Genomic DNA, 17,992 nt, shown 5'->3' with positions numbered 1-17,992 from the left:
ACGGTATACAGAGAGGTATACATCTGACAATGAAGTGATGGAGTTGGGGTAGAGAGGTATACATCTGACAATGAAGTGATGGAGTTGGGGTAGTATATGTCTGAGGAGGAGAGATGGAGCAGTTTAGAGAGAGCGGTATATGGCCAAGAATGAGGTATACATCTGACAGAAAGGGACAGAGCGGTGTAGAGAGGTATACGTCTGAGAAAGAAGAGATGGAGCAGTGTAAGGAGGTATACGTCTGAGAAAGAGGTGATGGAGTGGAGTGTAGAGAGATATGTCTGAGAAAGAAGTGACGGAGTGGTATAGGGAGGTATATGTCTGAGAAAAAGAGACAGAGTGGGTGGAGAGGTATACGCGTATGTCTGAGAAGGAAGTGACTGAGTGGTGTAGAGTGGTAAGTGACTGAGAAAGAAGTGACAGAGCGGGGTAGAGAGGTACCGTACATATTTGAGAAAGAAGTGGAGTGGTGTAGAGAGGTATGTGTCTGAAAAGGCAATGATGGAGAAGTATACGTTTAAGTAGGGAATGATGGAGCGGCACAGGACATGAGTGGATATGGGAAGAAAGTTTTGGAGAGATGTATAAGGTGGTATGTGTGAATGGGAAGCCAGTGATGGAAGCCAGAGATGTATAAGGTGGTATGTGTGAATGGGAAGCCAGTGGGAAAGAAGTAATAGAATACTGTATGAGGAATGTGGAAAATAGAAGAACGTGATGGAGCGATATAGAGAGCGGAATGGGGAGGAAGTGATGGAGCGATATAGAGAGCGGAATGGGGAGGAAGTGATGGAGCGATATAGAGAGCGGAATGGGGAGGAAGTGATGGAGCGATATAGAGAGCGGAATGGGGAGGAAGTGATGGAGCGATATAGAGAGCGGAATGGGGAGGAAGTGATGGAGCGATATAGAGAGCGGAATGGGGAGGAAGTGATGGAGCGATATAGAGAGCGGAATGGGGAGGAAGTGATGGAGCGATATAGAGAGCGGAATGGGGAGGAAGTGATGGAGCGATATAGAGAGCGGAATGGGGAGGAAGTGATGGAGCGATATAGAGAGCGGAATGGGGAGGAAGTGATGGAGCGATATAGAGAGCGGAATGGGGAGGAAGTGATGGAGCGATATAGAGAGCGGAATGGGGAGGAAGTGATGGAGCGATATAGAGAGCGGAATGGGGAGGAAGTGATGGAGCGATATAGAGAGCGGAATGGGGAGGAAGTGATGGAGCGATATAGAGAGCGGAATGGGGAGGAAGTGATGGAGCGATATAGAGAGCGGAATGGGGAGGAAGTGATGGAGCGATATAGAGAGCGGAATGGGGAGGAAGTGATGGAGCGATATAGAGAGCGGAATGGGGAGGAAGTGATGGAGCGATATAGAGAGCGGAATGGGGAGGAAGTGATGGAGCGATATAGAGAGCGGAATGGGGAGGAAGTGATGGAGCGATATAGAGAGCGGAATGGGGAGGAAGTGATGGAGCGATATAGAGAGCGGAATGGGGAGGAAGTGATGGAGCGATATAGAGAGCGGAATGGGGAGGAAGTGATGGAGCGATATAGAGAGCGGAATGGGGAGGAAGTGATGGAGCGATATAGAGAGCGGAATGGGGAGGAAGTGATGGAGCGATATAGAGAGCGGAATGGGGAGGAAGTGATGGAGCGATATAGAGAGCGGAATGGGGAGGAAGTGATGGAGCGATATAGAGAGCGGAATGGGGAGGAAGTGATGGAGCGATATAGAGAGCGGAATGGGGAGGAAGTGATGGAGCGATATAGAGAGCGGAATGGGGAGGAAGTGATGGAGCGATATAGAGAGCGGAATGGGGAGGAAGTGATGGAGCGATATAGAGAGCGGAATGGGGAGGAAGTGATGGAGCTATATAGAGAGCGGAATGGGGAGGAAGTGATGGAGCGATATAGAGAGCGGAATGAGGAGGAAGTGTTGGAGCGATATAGAGAGCAGAATGAGGAGGAAGTGATGGAGCGATATAGAGAGCGGAATGAGGAGGAAGTGATGGAGCGATATAGAGAGTGGAATGAGGAGGAAGTGATGGAGCGATATACAGAGCATAATGAGGAGGAAGTGATGGAGCGATATAGAGAGCGGAATGAGGAGGAAGTGATGGAGCGATATAGAGAGTGGAATGAGGAGGAAGTGATGGAGCGATATACAGAGCATAATGAGGAGGAAGTGATGGAGCGATATAGAGAGCGGACTGGGGAGGAAGTGATGGAGCGATATAGAGAGCAGAATGGGGAGGAAGTGATGGAGCGATATAGAGAGTGGAATGAGGAGGAAGTGATGGAGCGATATACAGAGCATAATGAGGAGGAAGTGATGGAGCGATATAGAGAGCGGAATGGGGAGGAAGTGATGGAGCGATATAGAGAGCGGAATGGGGAGGAACTGATGGAGCGATATAGAGAGCGGAATGGGGAGGAAGTGATGGAGCGATATAGAGAGCGGAATGGGGAGGAAGTGATGGAGCGATATAGAGAGCGGAATGGGGAGGAAGTGATGGAGCGATATAGAGAGCGGAATGGGGAGGAAGTGATGGAGCGATATAGAGAGCGGAATGGGGAGGAAGTGATGGAGCGATATAGAGAGCGGAATGGGGAGGAAGTGATGGAGCGATATAGAGAGCGGAATGGGGAGGAAGTGATGGAGCGATATAGAGAGCGGAATGGGGAGGAAGTGATGGAGCGATATAGAGAGCGGAATGGGGAGGAAGTGATGGAGCGATATAGAGAGCGGAATGGGGAGGAAGTGATGGAGCGATATAGAGAGCGGAATGGGGAGGAAGTGATGGAGCGATATAGAGAGCGGAATGAGGAGGAAGTGTTGGAGCGATATAGAGAGCGGAATGAGGAGGAAGTGATGGAGCGATATAGAGAGCGGAATGAGGAGGAAGTGATGGAGCGATATAGAGAGCGGAATGGGGAGGAAGTGATGGAGCGATATAGAGAGCGGAATGGGGAGGAAGTGATGGAGCGATATAGAGAGCGGAATGGGGAGGAAGTGATGGAGCGATATAGAGAGCGGAATGGGGAGGAAGTGATGGAGCGATATAGAGAGCGGAATGGGGAGGAAGTGATGGAGCGATATAGAGAGCGGAATGGGGAGGAAGTGATGGAGCGATATAGAGAGCGGAATGGGGAGGAAGTGTTGGAGCGATATAGAGAGCGGAATGGGGAGGAAGTGTTGGAGCGATATAGAGAGCGGAATGAGGAGGAAGTGATGGAGCGATATAGAGAGCGGAATGAGGAGGAAGTGATGGAGCGATATAGAGAGCGGAATGAGGAGGAAGTGTTGGAGCGATATAGAGAGCGGAATGAGGAGGAAGTGTTGGAGCGATATAGAGAGCGGAATGAGGAGGAAGTGATGGAGCGATATAGAGAGCGGAATGAGGAGGAAGTGATGGAGCGATATAGAGAGTGGAATGAGGAGGAAGTGATGGAGCGATATACAGAGCATAATGAGGAGGAAGTGATGGAGCGATATAGAGAGTGGACTGGGGAGGAAGTGATGGAGCGATATAGAGAGCAGAATGGGGAGGAAGTGATGGAGCGGAATAGGGAGGAAGTGATGGAGCTATATAGAAAGCCGAATGAGGAAGAAGTGATGCAATGATGTAATAGTATAGAAGTGATTTGGAAGTAAGTTGTGGAGCGTTACACAGGGCAGTATGAGAGAATGTTAAGGAAGTTGTAGATTTGTTATATGTGGGAGTATGAAAGAATGGAAAGGAAGTTGTGTAGAGTTGTATAGGGAGGTATTTGGGAATGGAAAGGAAGTTTTGGAGCATTGTATTGCACGATATGTAGGAATAATGAGGATGTAATAGAATAGTATAAAAGGTACCGTATATAGAAATGGGAAGAAACTGCTATAAAATGTAGACAGATGGGTAAGAATGAGGGGAAGCTGGAGCAATACAGGGCACGAGTGGGTAGAAAGTGACTGAGGGATTGGATGCGAGGTCTTGAGTAAGAAGTGATGGGGTAATAAAGGAGACTTGTGGGAATGAGAGGGAAGTGATGGAGGGATGTGGTAGGATGGTAATGAGACAGCAGTGCAGAAGATGTGATCGAGTAACATAGACATTGACATGGGAATGGGAAACAAGTGAGGAAGCTGCTGTATACAGGACATAATGGGAAGAGATAGAGACGGTGGAGTGGCATGAAAGTTGGTATATAGGAATGGATAGTACACGATGGAAGACTGTAGAGGGTGATGTGTGGAAATTAGAAGTGGATGGAGTTGAGAAGTAAATGGCAATGGCGACACAGGAGAAGTAGGTGGACACACATGACCTCCAATATTAGAGTCATGCAGTAGGGCACGTGTGGCCATGAGACGGTAAAAAGTAACGGAGTAGAAAATAGGAGGGATAATGGAAGAGATGAGTAGTGATGAGGAAGTAACGCCTAGAAGTAGACCGTAGTCCATAGTATAGATGGAGTAATATAAAAGGCGAGATCTGAGAAGGAAGTGATGAAGTTGTGTAATTGGGATAAAGATATAAAGTGGTGGAGAAGACCTGTAGAGATTTCAGAAAGTTATACTCGGCATGGACTATCTTCATTCATTCATGTCAGGTCAGGAACCAGCTGAAGTCATCCATCCATAACTTTGTCCTGTGGATACACGTGTCGGGGTGGTCAGTGGTACACAGTTGATGGGGTCAATGCTGTTTACCCATAAGAAAACATGACTTGTCATAAGTTCCATGGGCCGCACCGCACATTTTCGGCCAAACTATGGTGACATCAGTTGTTTTTGTGCGGAGTGACACAGCAGGGACGGACAGAGTAGTGACGCGGACTCGGCAGGGTATTTCCCCTTGTTTATACACTGCTCAGGAACAACACAGAGGGCGGCACAACACATCGACTTCTGGACATAGTCTATGTGGAGAACATGACGTGTGCATTGTATCTGTTATAGGGAATGTAGACTGAAGTTCCACCAGAGTAAGGGCCATGGATACAATTGTTCATCGTAGGTGGCACCATAGTTGTTGCTCTTTGGCTATTTTACTTCCTTTTTGGCAACTGAGACTATGGGTCATAATTTGGGCAGGCAGTCTACATAGACTTAGATAGACTTTTCTTACGATAAGTACAAAGGTTTAGTTTGTTGTCCGAGATTGGCCAGGGCACCCAACACCAGCTCTGAGTGGAGATGTTCAGCTGGTTCTGACACCCAACGCAACATCAACACCGTGGGTACACGTTCTACCCGCTCAATAGTCTTAAATTTGTAATGGTCCCCTTCCGGAGGGTAGACATGGTCCCCTTCCACTAACCTTGTACCATTTCTCTGCCTCTCTTATCGTTACACCTTTGATTTGGGTAGGTTTCCTTTAGCACAACAGATCCAAAGGCTTCCTTATCAGCCTTGGGGAAATTGTAAACCCCGTTTCATTAGACGTGCCCACACTCGTGATTGACAGGAGACTCGTTCCTGGGACCAAAGAGAAAAAGGTTTACATGATGCCTATTGAAATCTATGGTGGCCCTAATATTTTTGTAATAGGCTACATGTAACGTTGCCTATCTAAGTGGACAGCCATTATTGTCGGCCCGATATATAAACATAGGTTGATACTTGCTCAATCTTTATGCTATTTGTTATACCTCCCACTCTATGAGTTTTTTCTTCCCGAAAGTTCTGACTGTACCTCGCAGCCCCCACAATACGTTTTTTTTTTCAGTTGCTTCCTGTCTGCCAAGAGAAGACCCCCATCCCCCTCTATGGGTACCAGACTGCTTCCAGCTGTTTGTCTATAGGTCTCAGGTTACTGGGGTCTCTGCTTCATCCAGAGCTGGCCCCAGAGTTATAAACATATCCTAGAAATTCCCATTAGGATGTTCAATCCCTGCTGTAAATTATAAGGAAACTGGACTAATTATAAAAGACTGATCTTCTGCTGATGGTTAAAGAAGCCGAAATAGATAATGGATTTCTTGGTGAAGTTTACAAAGTTTCATCAAATTTTAGTAGATGGATGTTTCTGCAGTTTTTGGCCTTCACATATTAATAGATATGCGCCCCTCGTGAGTATTCTGCGGCCTGCACCTCATATGGTTTTAATAAAAGCAGATCGAGGGACATTTTCTGAAGCTGTTTTGTTAAAAAAAAAAAACCTTGCGGTTTGTTGGGATGGTTTTTGGCACAAGACTAATGCTGCTATGGACCTCAACACAGTAGATTTTAATATAATGTATCTCATACAACTTTAATATCGCTGCTATATGTCTTGATGAGTTGATTGAAAAGCACCAGTAGGGGGCACTTTTTAAATTGTGAGGGTTTAGGGCCTTTCTTCTCTAAAAATAGTTCTCGTTAGTGAATGTGACCTTGAGGCAGATTACCACACTGCAGTTTGGGGTTATTGTGGTTTGGGTATATACTTTGGTTAACGAGAGCAAACCCTTACTTTGTCCTAAACTTCTGTAGAATGGATGGTCCATCAACAAACCGCCCCAAGCCACCACTATGTGTGCCTTCACAAGCCTTGATTGACTTCTCTGCCATAACCACCCATTCCCCTTCCCCAAAATTCAACTAATCCACACCCTGGTAGGCCTCTATGGAGACCACAACCAACCACTTAAACCTGATGTTCTCCTAGCCTGGATTTGTTACCTAGTAGGCCCAAATGTCTCAAAACTCCTACCAGTGATCTGCAAAGGCCTAAAAAATACACCACAAATGATGCTTGAGGTTGGGCCAAACCAATGGTATACCCTGCCTGCCTTTTAGGCACCATTTTACCATTTATCTCAGCATTTCTACTATGATTTTGCATGTAGAACTGTAGAAAAAAAAGCCCCTAGTTATGGCCTAAAATGGGCAATGTGTCCTCTCATGGTGATAAAAATGTCGTCTATGAGGAGCGCTTTGTCTGTGTTGACATTACCCGCATTGTCCTGGTATATAGGATATTAGGCACGGGTAATATAATTAGTGCGGGTCACTGTGTATTAGGGCTGCGTGACAACAGGGTGTTTGTGTTACATAGTCGGTTGTGATGCTCCGAATTCCAGGCTCTCGTAGATACCAGCAGATCAGCCCTAATAAGGAGAGTAGGCCCCTGACATTCTTCCTCTGAGACCCTGCTGCTTCTTATCTCCTCAGGTCAATGGATTAACTCACTGTGCGCCCAGGACCCTACTGTAATGTGACTCTATAATGTGTATGTCACCCACAGTGGGGTGGCGGGAGCCCTATGGATCTCTGCAGGGTGTCACATTTACACAAGTGGAGTGTATTGATTCAGGAGTGGGCCCCTAGTGAAAGCAAACAGGTCCCAAACCCATCCAAAATGTGCCCTTCACATGGAAGGAAGGTAGGCCGATCGTGTCAGTAGTTTCAGGACATGCCGTCACTTGGGGAATTAGTAAAGTTACCAGGAAGGCGCCTGATATTACAATATGGAGTTGTGTGGAGGGAGGCCATGCTGGTGGATGCTTTAGACATGACGGCTGCTGAGGGCGCCACCATGACAGCGAGGTCATGAGGGAAAGATGAAATGATAGAAAGTCTGACACGGGCGCAGCACGCAAAGATACAGAACACGACCACCATCTCTCCTGACTCTATCTTCTTTATCTGTTCTCTTCTCCCATCTTTCTATTCTGTCTCTTTCTCTCCTATTTTGTCTCTCTTTTCTCTTTTTCTCCTCTTCTCTCTCTTTTCTGTCTTTTCTCTTTCTATCCTTCTCTCCCATAATTCTTCTGTATTTCTCTCCTCCTCTCCTGTCTTTCTTCTCTCTTTCTTCCTCTAATTTTCTGTCTCTTTTCTTCTGTCTTTCTTTCCTCTGTCTGTTTTCTTTCTTTTCTTCAGTCTCTCTTCCTTTTCTTTTAGTTTCCGATCCTCTTCTGTCTCTTTCTTCTCTCTCTCCTCTTCAGTCTCTCTTCTCTATCTTTTCTCTTTCTATTCTCTTCTCCCTTTGTCTCTCTCCTCTTCTGTTTCTCTATTGTCTCTTTATCTTTCTCTCATCTCCTATCCTCTCTCTCTCTATTTTCTTTCTCTCCTTTTCTGTCTCACTCTTTCCTTCCTTCTCACGCTTTCCTTCCTTCTCATGCTTTCATTCCTTCTCTCTTTCCTTCCCTCTCTCTTTCCTTCCTTCTCTCTTTCATTCCTTCTCTCTTTCCTTCCTTCTCTCTTTCCTGCCTTCTCATGCTTTCCTGCCTTCTCACGCTTTCCTGCCTTCTCATGCTTTCATTCCTTCTCTCTTTCCTTCCTTCTCTCTTTCCTTCCTTCTCTCTTTCCTGCCTTCTCACGCTTTCCTGCCTTCTCACGCTTTCCTGCCTTCTCATGCTTTCTTTCCTTCTCACGCTTGCCTTCCTTCTCTCTTTCCTCCTCTTTCTCTTTCCTTCCTTCTCTTTCCTTCCTTCTCTTTCCTTTCTTCTCTTTGCTTCCTTCTCTCTCTTTCGCTCTCTTTCCTTCCCTATCTCTCCTTCCTTCTCACTCTTTCCTTCCTTCTCACTCTTCACTCTCTTTCCTTCGATCTCTCTTTCCTTCCTTATCTCTCCTTCCTTCTCTCTCTTCCTTCTCTCTTTCCTTTTCTCTTTCATTTCTTATCTCCTTCCTTTTCTCTTTCCTTCCTTCTCTCTCTATTTCCTTCCTTCTCTCTTTCCTTCTATCTCTTTCCTTCCTTATCTCTCTCTATCCTTTCTTCTTTCTTTCCTTTCTTATCTCTCCTTTCTTCTCTCTCTTTCCTTCCATCTTTCTCTTTCCTTCCTTCTGTCTCTTTCCTTCATTCTCTTTTCTCTAGATTCTCTCTCTCGTATTTCTCTCTCTCTCTAGTTTCTTCTTTCTTATCTTACTAGTTTTTTTTATTTCTTTGTCACATTAGACCGCTAGTTGATGAGTTTTCTATTGGTTGGACCAGTTTGTTGCTGTGGGTTATTATCTCAAATGTTGTGTTCCTGCGGTCACTGTAGATCATTTTACAATCTGTTGGTTGGACCCAAAATGTGGCGCCACATGACAAGTTTACAACCTTCCCCTATTACTAGCATTGTAGCTGTGAACGTCACAGATTCCACTTTCTTGGGATTTTTAGGAATAGTTATATAAGTATCGCCCCGAAACGCCCTCCTTTGGGAAGTGGGTTCTGAAAAGGAGGGTGCCCCAAACTGTCTCCAGATCAGGGGTGGCAGAAGGGTGCAGTCCCGATGGAGGCAGACCCGATGGCCTGGCCAACTGGGGGATGGCGGGCATCATCCTCCTTCTTCAGGATTTTTGAGGACATTTACATTAAAGGTCTTTTTTTCTCTAATTAAATCCCCAATTTGTAGGTTTTCGGAGATCACTGATATTTCATTATAGAAAGAGTCGGCCTATTATACAATCAGGCACAGACGAATACCCTTTACTCACACTTTTAAGACGCAAAACTAAATGTCAGACATGTCGTTGTGTAAGCGGGCCCAAACCAACCCCCGAGAGCAATATGTGTCTGATTAAGTGCCCTGGTAACGGGACAATCGCATCTCCAGCCCTGCCAAATGTGGAAGAATTCTCCAGGCCATTGTCTTCTGTAATAAAGACATTTTTTAGAAGGGAGGAGAAGCTGAAACTGTAGGACGTTATGAAAGAATAAAAGGTCATTTGGAGACCAAGAACTTAACGCAGACTTACATTACAGTGGGCTTTTACAAGCCGAAAAGGGTCTGAGGCTTTCAAAGAGATAATGGCTAAAAGTTTGCACACCCCCTTCTGGTTCATTAGTAGGTATTGGCCATTTTATCTACAACCGGTCCATACAATAACTTTAGACAAACCTCTGCTGTCCTACGTTTGGCGCCTTGGTCGATGGTAACTGATATTGCGATACATCTAAGAACATCAGCTCAGTTGCAACGCAAGGGCAAGATGAGTTAATTGAGCAGGACCACTGAGTGCACAATGCCAGGTGTCAGCTACAGTGGTGTAAAGGACGTCAGCCTTGAATGTAAAAATGGAGTGGCAGACTAGCAGATTAATGAGTTACCAGAGGTCATTGAGTGCACAATGCCAAGTATCAGCTTCTGTGGTGTGAAGGACGTCACCATTGGCAATGACCACATATCATGCCTAGCTGCTGGATACGTAAACTAGGCTAAATGAAGAGGACTGACGAGCGTAAGGTGTCAGCTGGAATGGTATAAGGAATGTCAGCCTTGAACTTGAAGGCTCTACTCTGGAGTGATCACTGTCTAGCAGATGAATGACACTAACCTAAGATTGTTGAGTGCACAATGCCAGGTGTCCACTGCTTTGGTGTAAAGGACGTCAGCTCAGCAAATCAAGGCCAAGATGGGCTCATTGAGCAGGTATAAAGGACGTCAGCGTTAAATGTGAAGGTACTTCTAAGGAGGCATCCTCTCTAGCAGATGAGTTGGTACCCTAGGCTCATCGAGTGCATAATGCCAGTTTTAAGTTCCTTTGGCGTAAAGGATGTCGGCTCAGATGCAAAGCAAGGCCAAGATGGGCTTGTTGAGCAGGACCACCGGGTGCACAATGCCAGATGTCAACTGAAGTGGTGTAAAGGATGTCAGCCTTGAACGAGAAATGGAGTGGTCACACATCAGTGTCTAACAGAGCTCATCGAGTGCACAATGCCAAGTGTCAGCTTCTGTGGTGTAAAGGACGTCAGAACTGGCACTACTCTGCAGTGACTGACCACACATCATGTCTAGCAGCTGGATAGGCAGCCTAGGATAACTGAGCAGGACCACCGAGTGCACAGTGCCAAGTGTCAGCTTATTTGGTGTAAGGTCCATCAACATTGAATGTGGAAGCACTTCTCCGGGGCAGTCACACATTACTGTCTATCAGATGAATGAGAAACCTAGGCTCATTGAGTGTACAATGCCAGGTGTCAGCTGGAGTGGTGTAAAGGACGTCAGCATTGGACATGGAAACCTTCTGATCACACATCTCTGTCTAGCAGCTGAAGGGGGGACCTGTATTTGAGGGATGTGAAGAGAATGTTTCCTGTCCAAATGTTTAGTGTACAGTTTGCTTGCGGAGGATTAATGGTTGGGGGACGACTTTCGTGGTTTGAACCTCTTGGAAATCCTAATATTCCAACCGTAAATTCTTCTTTAAGGATGTCCACCGCACAATGCAAGGTCTGTAAGGCTAGGGTCACATTGCGTTAGTGCAATCCGTTTAGCGCTAGCGCTAGCAGATTGCGCTAACGCAATGTTTTTACCGGGGCCGCGTTCCGGGGTCGCGGGGAACGGACCGCGGGCGCGCCTTGGACGCTGCAAGCAGTGTCCGCGGTGCGCCACAAAACACCGGCGCGTCGCTAGCACGTGCCGAACATGGCACGCGCTAGTGCTGCGCGTTCCCATTGCCGTGAATGGGCGCGCTAACGGACGCGTTGCACGGCGTTAATTTCGCCGTGCAACGCTGTCCGTTAGCGCGTTCCCATTAACGCAATGGGAACCTAGCCTAAGGTCTTAATCTCCACCCTATCTCATCCCAAAGGTTTATGAACAGGGAGTGAGTCAAAATTAGGCTAGCACCAAAATGATTTTATCCTGTGAGACTCGACCATGTTACTTCACTTTATGATCGCATCTCACCACCTGTGCACTTGACCCGCTCCCATCCCACACCTCGCCACAGTCTTCATCCCAGCCCCAACTCATCTCTTCAACCTATCACTAACAACTGGTGTTTTCCCCTCAAGCTTTAAACATGCCTAAATCACACCTATCCTCAAAAAGCCCTCTCTTGACCCATCCTCTGTATCTAGCTATCGCCCTATATCACTTCTCCCCTATGCCTCAAAACTGCTGGAACAACACGTCCATCTTGAACTGTCCTCCCATCTCTCTTCCTGCTCCCTCTTCGACCGCTTACAATCAGGCTTCTGGTCACACCACTCCACTGAAACTGCCCTAACTAAGGTCACCAATGACCTACTAACCGCCAAGAGCAAGCGACACTACTCTGTCCTCCTCCTCCTGGACCTGTCCTCTGTGACACAGTGGACCATTCCCTATTATTACAGACCCTCTCATCCCTTGGCATCACAGACTTGGCCCTATCCTGGATCTCATCATACCTAACTGACCGGACATTCAGCATCTCCCACTCTCACACCACCTCCTCACCTCGCCCCCTATCTGTCGGAGCCTAACCATGACATACAAAGCCATCCACAACCTGTCTCCTCCATACATCTGTGACCTCGTCTCCCGGCACTTACCTACACGCAACCTCCGATCCTCACAAGATTTCCTTCTCTACTCCCCTCTTATCTCCTCTTCCCACAATCGTATACAAGATTTCTCTCGCGTATCACCCCTACTCTGGAACTCTCTACCACAACATATCAGACTCTCACCTACCATCGAAACCTTCAAAAAGAACCCGAAGACCCACCTCTTACGACAAGCCTACAACCTGCAGTAACCACCGATCGACCAAACCACTGCATGACCAGCTCTACCCTCACCTACCGTATTCTCACCCATCCCTTGTAGATTGTGAGCCCTCATGGGCAGGGTCCTCTCTCCTCCTGTACCAGTTATGACTTGTATTGTTCAAGATTATTGTACTTGTTTTTATTATGTATACCCCTCCTCACATGTAAAGCGCCATGGAATAAATGGCGCTATAATAATAAATAATAATAATGCATAAAGCCCCCCACTAAGTTCCATTCTTCATTAGTCGCCACGGGGGTCCTCAAGATATAAATGGCTCTTTGTGTTCCTGGGCCGTCTCCAACCTCTGCCTAATAACTCATGTAAAGCTGGAGACCAGTGGGTTAAAATAGTCTTATTGTCTTTCCAGTTTCTCCTACTAATAATAATCATAATACTAATAATACATGTGGCAGTGGCATCTGTAGCCTCATTAATGGGTCACAGCCTGTATTTCTGTGAGAACATTAGGTACTGGAACTACCACCCTTACGAAGGTGACAACCTTTATAGGGTGTCAGGCACAGGCACTACGTGGGTGAGTCGATGTACGGTGCACTGGTTATACAGTTGTGTTCTTATAGCAGGATTTTGATTCTTAAAGGGGTTTCCATATTGACGGCCTCAGCGCAGGACATCAGTGTTACATCTGACTCCCAGTAACCCTGACCAACTGGTGGGCAGCGCCATATTCTCCACAGAGGCTAAACGCGGTATTGCAGCTCAGTCTCATTTACCTGAGATTCAGTCATCTAGTGATACTAGATGGAAGTTAGAATTTTTAGTTGAAAATGTTTCTCCAACTCGCCTACATAATGTTCATGATATTTATTTCTCCCCTTTTTTTCAGATAACTGGAAGATGACGTGATCTGCACACTCACATAGTGGATGTTTAATGTTTACATGCTATATATAAGGTCAGTATCACTTTTTCATGTGAAGGGGGCTGGATAGACTCCTTGTCACATGGCTCCTCCCTTCTATCACCCTGTGGTGGGAGGAGCAGACTCCTTGTCACATGGCTCCTCCCTCCTATCACCATGTGGTGGGAGGAGCAGACTCCTTGTCACATGGCTCCTCCCTCCGATCACCATGTGGTGGGAGGAGCAGACTCCTTGTCACATGGCTCCTCCCTCCTATCACCCTGTGGTGGGAGGAGCAGACTCCTTGTCACATGGCTCCTCCCTCCTATCACCCTGTGGTGGGAGGAGCAGACTCCTTGTCACATGGCTCCTCCCTCCTATCACCATGTGGTGGGAGGAGCAGACTCCATGTCACATAGCTCCTCCCTCCTGACTGTTCCACCCTGTGATGGGAGGAGCAGTGTTGTGAATTCTGTTGTCGAACTCCCTCCTATGGTCGTGAATGGTACTTCGGCGAGTTCTGTCCATGGACTCCCTCTGGTGGCTGTGAGTGAAGCTGCTGCTTCTGAGGTTCCTTATACAGGTGACGTGGTTTATCCTTTGGTTGGCTGCTCTATTTAACTCCACTCAGATCGTTACTCCATGCCAGCTGTCAATGTTCCTGCATTGGTTCAGTTCGCTCTTGGATCTTTCTGGTGACCTGTCTTCTCCAGCAGAAGCTAAGTTCCTGATAGTTATTATTTGTTCATTGTTTCCTTGTCCAGCTGGTTATCATGATTTTGTCTTGCTAGCTGGAAACTCTGGGATGCAGAGTGGCATCTCCGCACCGTTAGTCGGTGCGGAGGTCTTTTTGCACACTCTGCGTGGTCTTTTGTAGTTTTTTGTGCTGACCGCAAAGATACCTTTCCTATCCTCTGTCTGTTTAGTAAGTCTGGCCTCCCTTTGCTGAAACCTGTTTCATTTCTGCGTTTGTGACTTTCATCTTTACTCACAGTCAATATATGTGGGGGGCTGCCTTTTCCTTTGGGGAATTTCTCTGAGGCAAGGTAGGCTTTATTTTCTATCTCTAGGGCTAGCTAGCTCTTAGGCTGTGAAGAGGCGTCTAGGGAGTGTCAGGAACGCTCCACGGCTATTTCTAGTTGTTGTGATAGGATTAGGGCCTGCGGTCAGCAGAGCTCCCACATCCCAGAGCTTGTCCTGTGTGAGTTTAACTATCAGGTCATGCCGGGTGCTCCTAACCACCAGGTCCATAACAGAGCAGACTTCATGTCACATAGCTCCTCCCTCCTGACTGTGTCACTCTGTGGTGGGAGAAGCAGACTCCATGTCACATAGCTCCTCCCTCCTGACTGTGCCACCCTGTGATGGGAGAAGCAGACTTCATGTCACATAGCTTCTCCCTCCTGTCTGTCACCCTGTGATGGGAGTAGACTCCTTGTCACATAGCTCCTCCCTCCTGACTGTGTCACCTTGTGGTGGGAGGAGCAGACTATATGTCACATAGCTCCTCCCTCCTGATCTTGCCACACTATGGTGGGAGGAGCTGACTCCCTGCCACATAGCTCCTCCCTCCTGACTGTATCACCCTGTGGTGGGAGGAGCAGACTCCATATCGCATAGCTCCTCCCTCCTGACTATATCACCCTGTGGTGGGAGGAGCAGACTCCATATCACATAGCTTCTCCCTCCTGACTTATCACCCTGTGGTGGGAGGAGCAGACTCCATATCACATAGCTCCTCCCTCCTGACTTCTCACCATGTGGTGGGAGGAGCAGACTCCTATCACCCACTTTCACACTAAAGTTTGGAAAGTTAGTACATCTGAGCATAATGAGCATTATGGGAAGAACATACAGACTGGGCAGAGGTGACCCAACCTGTTTCAGGACCCCAGTGCTACAAGTAACCCCCCAGATATTGCTCCAGTAGGATCAGTCCTGCCTCTTGGACGTTTGGGTTGTAAATCCCCTCAGTGATCGGGAATGACTTGATGCTGACCCCCATGTTTTCTGCCGTAGTCTCGCATCCCACAGCCCTATAAGCCCAGCCTTGGGGTGACCTTCCTCTGCCTCCATCTAGGGATTAAGATGGATCTGAACCCCGGGCTGGAATGTGTCAGGGAGTGAGGGGCCCTGGGAGATGTCATTCCTCCCCAACTACTGGTTTCCTCTGTAATCTCATGCCAGGAGGAGGGAAGTGCGGAGTCTGCTCTCTGTCACTGAGGACGAATGAGGGTTCTGGGGGCCACATTCTTAACCTCTCGGGGTGTGTACATGTTGTGTCTATACTTCCCTGCAGCGTGAATTGTTTTTACGTTTTAGCGACATCTAAATATCGAAAAATATTCTCAGTGAGTTTTGACGTATCATAACTGCATGGATCACTGCTCCATATTCATTCATTTGGCATTTATCACAGGACTCCCATTTTATCAAATAGAGCCCATGAGCCCAATTCATTGATAATATCCTCTACTTGTCCCAATAACATATTAGAGCAGGGGTGCACAACATTTTTTGGACTAGAAGCCACATTGTCCTACGGAACCAATCCGAAGGGCTGCCAACATTTTTTAAGTGGTATTTACATGAATACATCTGCAGAACCAAGTTTTGAGTAATGTTTTAGGATTTTTTTGCTTTAACATGAAGCCCAGCACAGATTGCTACATGAGCAGTACCACTACCAGTACATGAAAGCAGTGCCAGAACCACCATCAGTACATAAAAGCAGTGCCAGAACCACCATCAGTACATGAAAGCAGTGCCAGAACCACCATCAGTACATGAAAGCAGTGCCAGAACCACCATCAGTGCATAAAAGCAGTGTCAAAACCACTGTCAGTACATGAATACGTCACGAAGCTTAGTACAGTTATCAATTGCTGTTTCAGGTCAGCCTCATATACACTTTATTTGGTAAACCTGCAACTCCCAGTATGACTTTAACAATGGTATGGAGATACTGGGAGTTGTTGTTACCAGTCATAACCAGACTGTGGACCCTGAGGAACCACAGCACTGATGAGATGCAGGAAGGATCACAAATAAACATTTCAATCCAGGTACCTTATAAATGACATCTTCTCTGATAGTTCCCATCCCTTTTGTCTGCATCTAATACAGATGTCATGATGAGATTTCATGCCCAGAGCTCATCTCTGCAGACTTCCATCTTCTCTGTCTCCAGCAGCACATCCGGACACGGTGCCCATAAAAATATAATTATCCTGCCCCATAAATAAAGATATCGCCCATGCTGCATCCCTGAATAAATAATTGCCCCTTACTGTGCTTCCTGCACAAAATATCCCTCCCACACTGCCCTTCTCCATAATATCCCTCCCACACTGCCCTTCTCCATAATATCCCTCCCACACTGCCCTTCTCCATAATATTCCCCCACACTGCTCCTCTCTATTATATTCCCCCACACTGCTCCTCTCCATAGTATTCTCCCACACTCTGCTCCTCTCCATAATGTCACTCCCATATTGACCCTTTAAGTAATGTCCCCAAACACTGCCTGTCTCCATAATGTCGCCCCTATACAGCTTCTCTCTGATATATTGCCACCCTCACAGCTCCTCCCGTAATGTCCCAAAGTCACCCCCACACAGCTCCTCTCCATAATATCCCCCCACACAGCTCCACTCCATAATATCCCACCACACAGCTCCTCCCCATAATATCCCCCACACAGCTCCTCTCATTAATATTACCCCACACAGCTCCACTCCATAATATCCCCCACACAGCTCCTCCCCATAATATCCCCCACACAGCTCCTCTCCATAATATTACCCCACACAGCTCCTCTCCATAATATCCTCCCACACAGCTCCTCTCCATAATATCCCCCCACACAGCTCCTCCCCATAATATCCCCAACACAGCTCCTCTCCATAATATCCCCCACACAGCTCCTCCCCATAATATCCCCACACACAGCTCCTCTCCATAATATCCCCCCACACAGCTCCTCCCCATAATATCCCCCACACAGCTCCTCTCCATAATATCCCCCCACACAGCTCCACTCCATAATATCCCCCCACACAGCTCCTCCCCATAATATCCCCCCACACAGCTCCTCTCCATAATGTCCCCCCACACAGCTCCTCTCCATAATATCACCCCACACAGCTCCACTCCATAATATCCCCCCACACAGCCCCTCTCCATAATATCACCCCACACAGCTCCACTCCATAATATCCCCCCACACAGCTCCTCCCCATAATATCCCCCACACAGCTCCGCTCCATAATATCCCCCATACAGCTCCGCTCCATAATATCCCCCCACACGGCTCCGCTCCATAATATCCCCCCACACAGCTCCTCCCCATAATATCCCCCACACAGCTCCTCTCCATAATATGCCCCACAGCTCCTCTCCATAATATCCCCCACACAGCTCCTCCCATAATGTCACCCCACACAGCTCCTCTCCATAATATCCCCACACACATCTCCTCTTTGTCATATTCCCCCACACAGCTCCTCTTCATAATATCCCCCCCACACAGCTCCTCTCCTTAATATCACCCTCCCACACACAGCTTCTCTCCATAATATCTCCGTGCTCAGCACCTCTCCACAATATCCCCCTCACAGCTCCTCACCATAATATCCCCCCAAACAGCTCCTCTCCATAATATCCCCCCACACAGCTCATCTACATA

General features: G+C 47.3%; 3 protein-coding genes across 3 annotated transcripts in view; 2 read left to right on the top strand and 1 right to left on the bottom strand.

The window, feature by feature from the left end:
- The window catches only part of KANK2 (KN motif and ankyrin repeat domains 2), a 94,971-nt gene that overhangs the window by 25,637 nt on the left and 51,342 nt on the right, over nt 1-17,992 (top strand). The window contains exon 2 of the mRNA XM_069767143.1: nt 13,291-13,359. The gene's annotated coding sequence lies outside the window, so the exon portion shown is untranslated. The remainder of the gene's footprint in view (nt 1-13,290; nt 13,360-17,992) is intronic.
- On the top strand, nt 718-3,630 carry LOC138674669 (trichohyalin-like). Its single transcript, XM_069762483.1, has one exon. The coding sequence runs from the start codon at nt 718-720 to the stop codon at nt 3,628-3,630; it is 2,913 nt and encodes a 970-aa protein (XP_069618584.1).
- LOC138674668 (uncharacterized) lies at nt 8,091-8,588 on the bottom strand. The gene has a single exon (XM_069762481.1). The coding sequence runs from the start codon at nt 8,586-8,588 to the stop codon at nt 8,091-8,093; it is 498 nt and encodes a 165-aa protein (XP_069618582.1).

This window comes from Ranitomeya imitator, chromosome 4, assembly GCF_032444005.1.
Source record: "Ranitomeya imitator isolate aRanImi1 chromosome 4, aRanImi1.pri, whole genome shotgun sequence".
In the NCBI taxonomy this organism is placed as follows: Eukaryota; Metazoa; Chordata; class Amphibia; order Anura; family Dendrobatidae; genus Ranitomeya; species Ranitomeya imitator.
The sequence above is the reverse complement of the archived record's forward strand: the minus strand, read 5'-3'. Positions and strand labels throughout refer to the sequence as shown.

Bases quoted from the DNA above. Each gene is read 5' to 3' on its own strand.
- LOC138674669 (XM_069762483.1), top strand. From the start codon at position 718: ATGGAGCGATATAGAGAGCGGAATGGGGAGGAAGTGATGGAGCGATAT.
- LOC138674668 (XM_069762481.1), bottom strand. From the start codon at position 8,588: ATGAAAGAGAAAAGGAAAGAGAGAAGGAAGAGAGAGAAGGAAGGAGAG.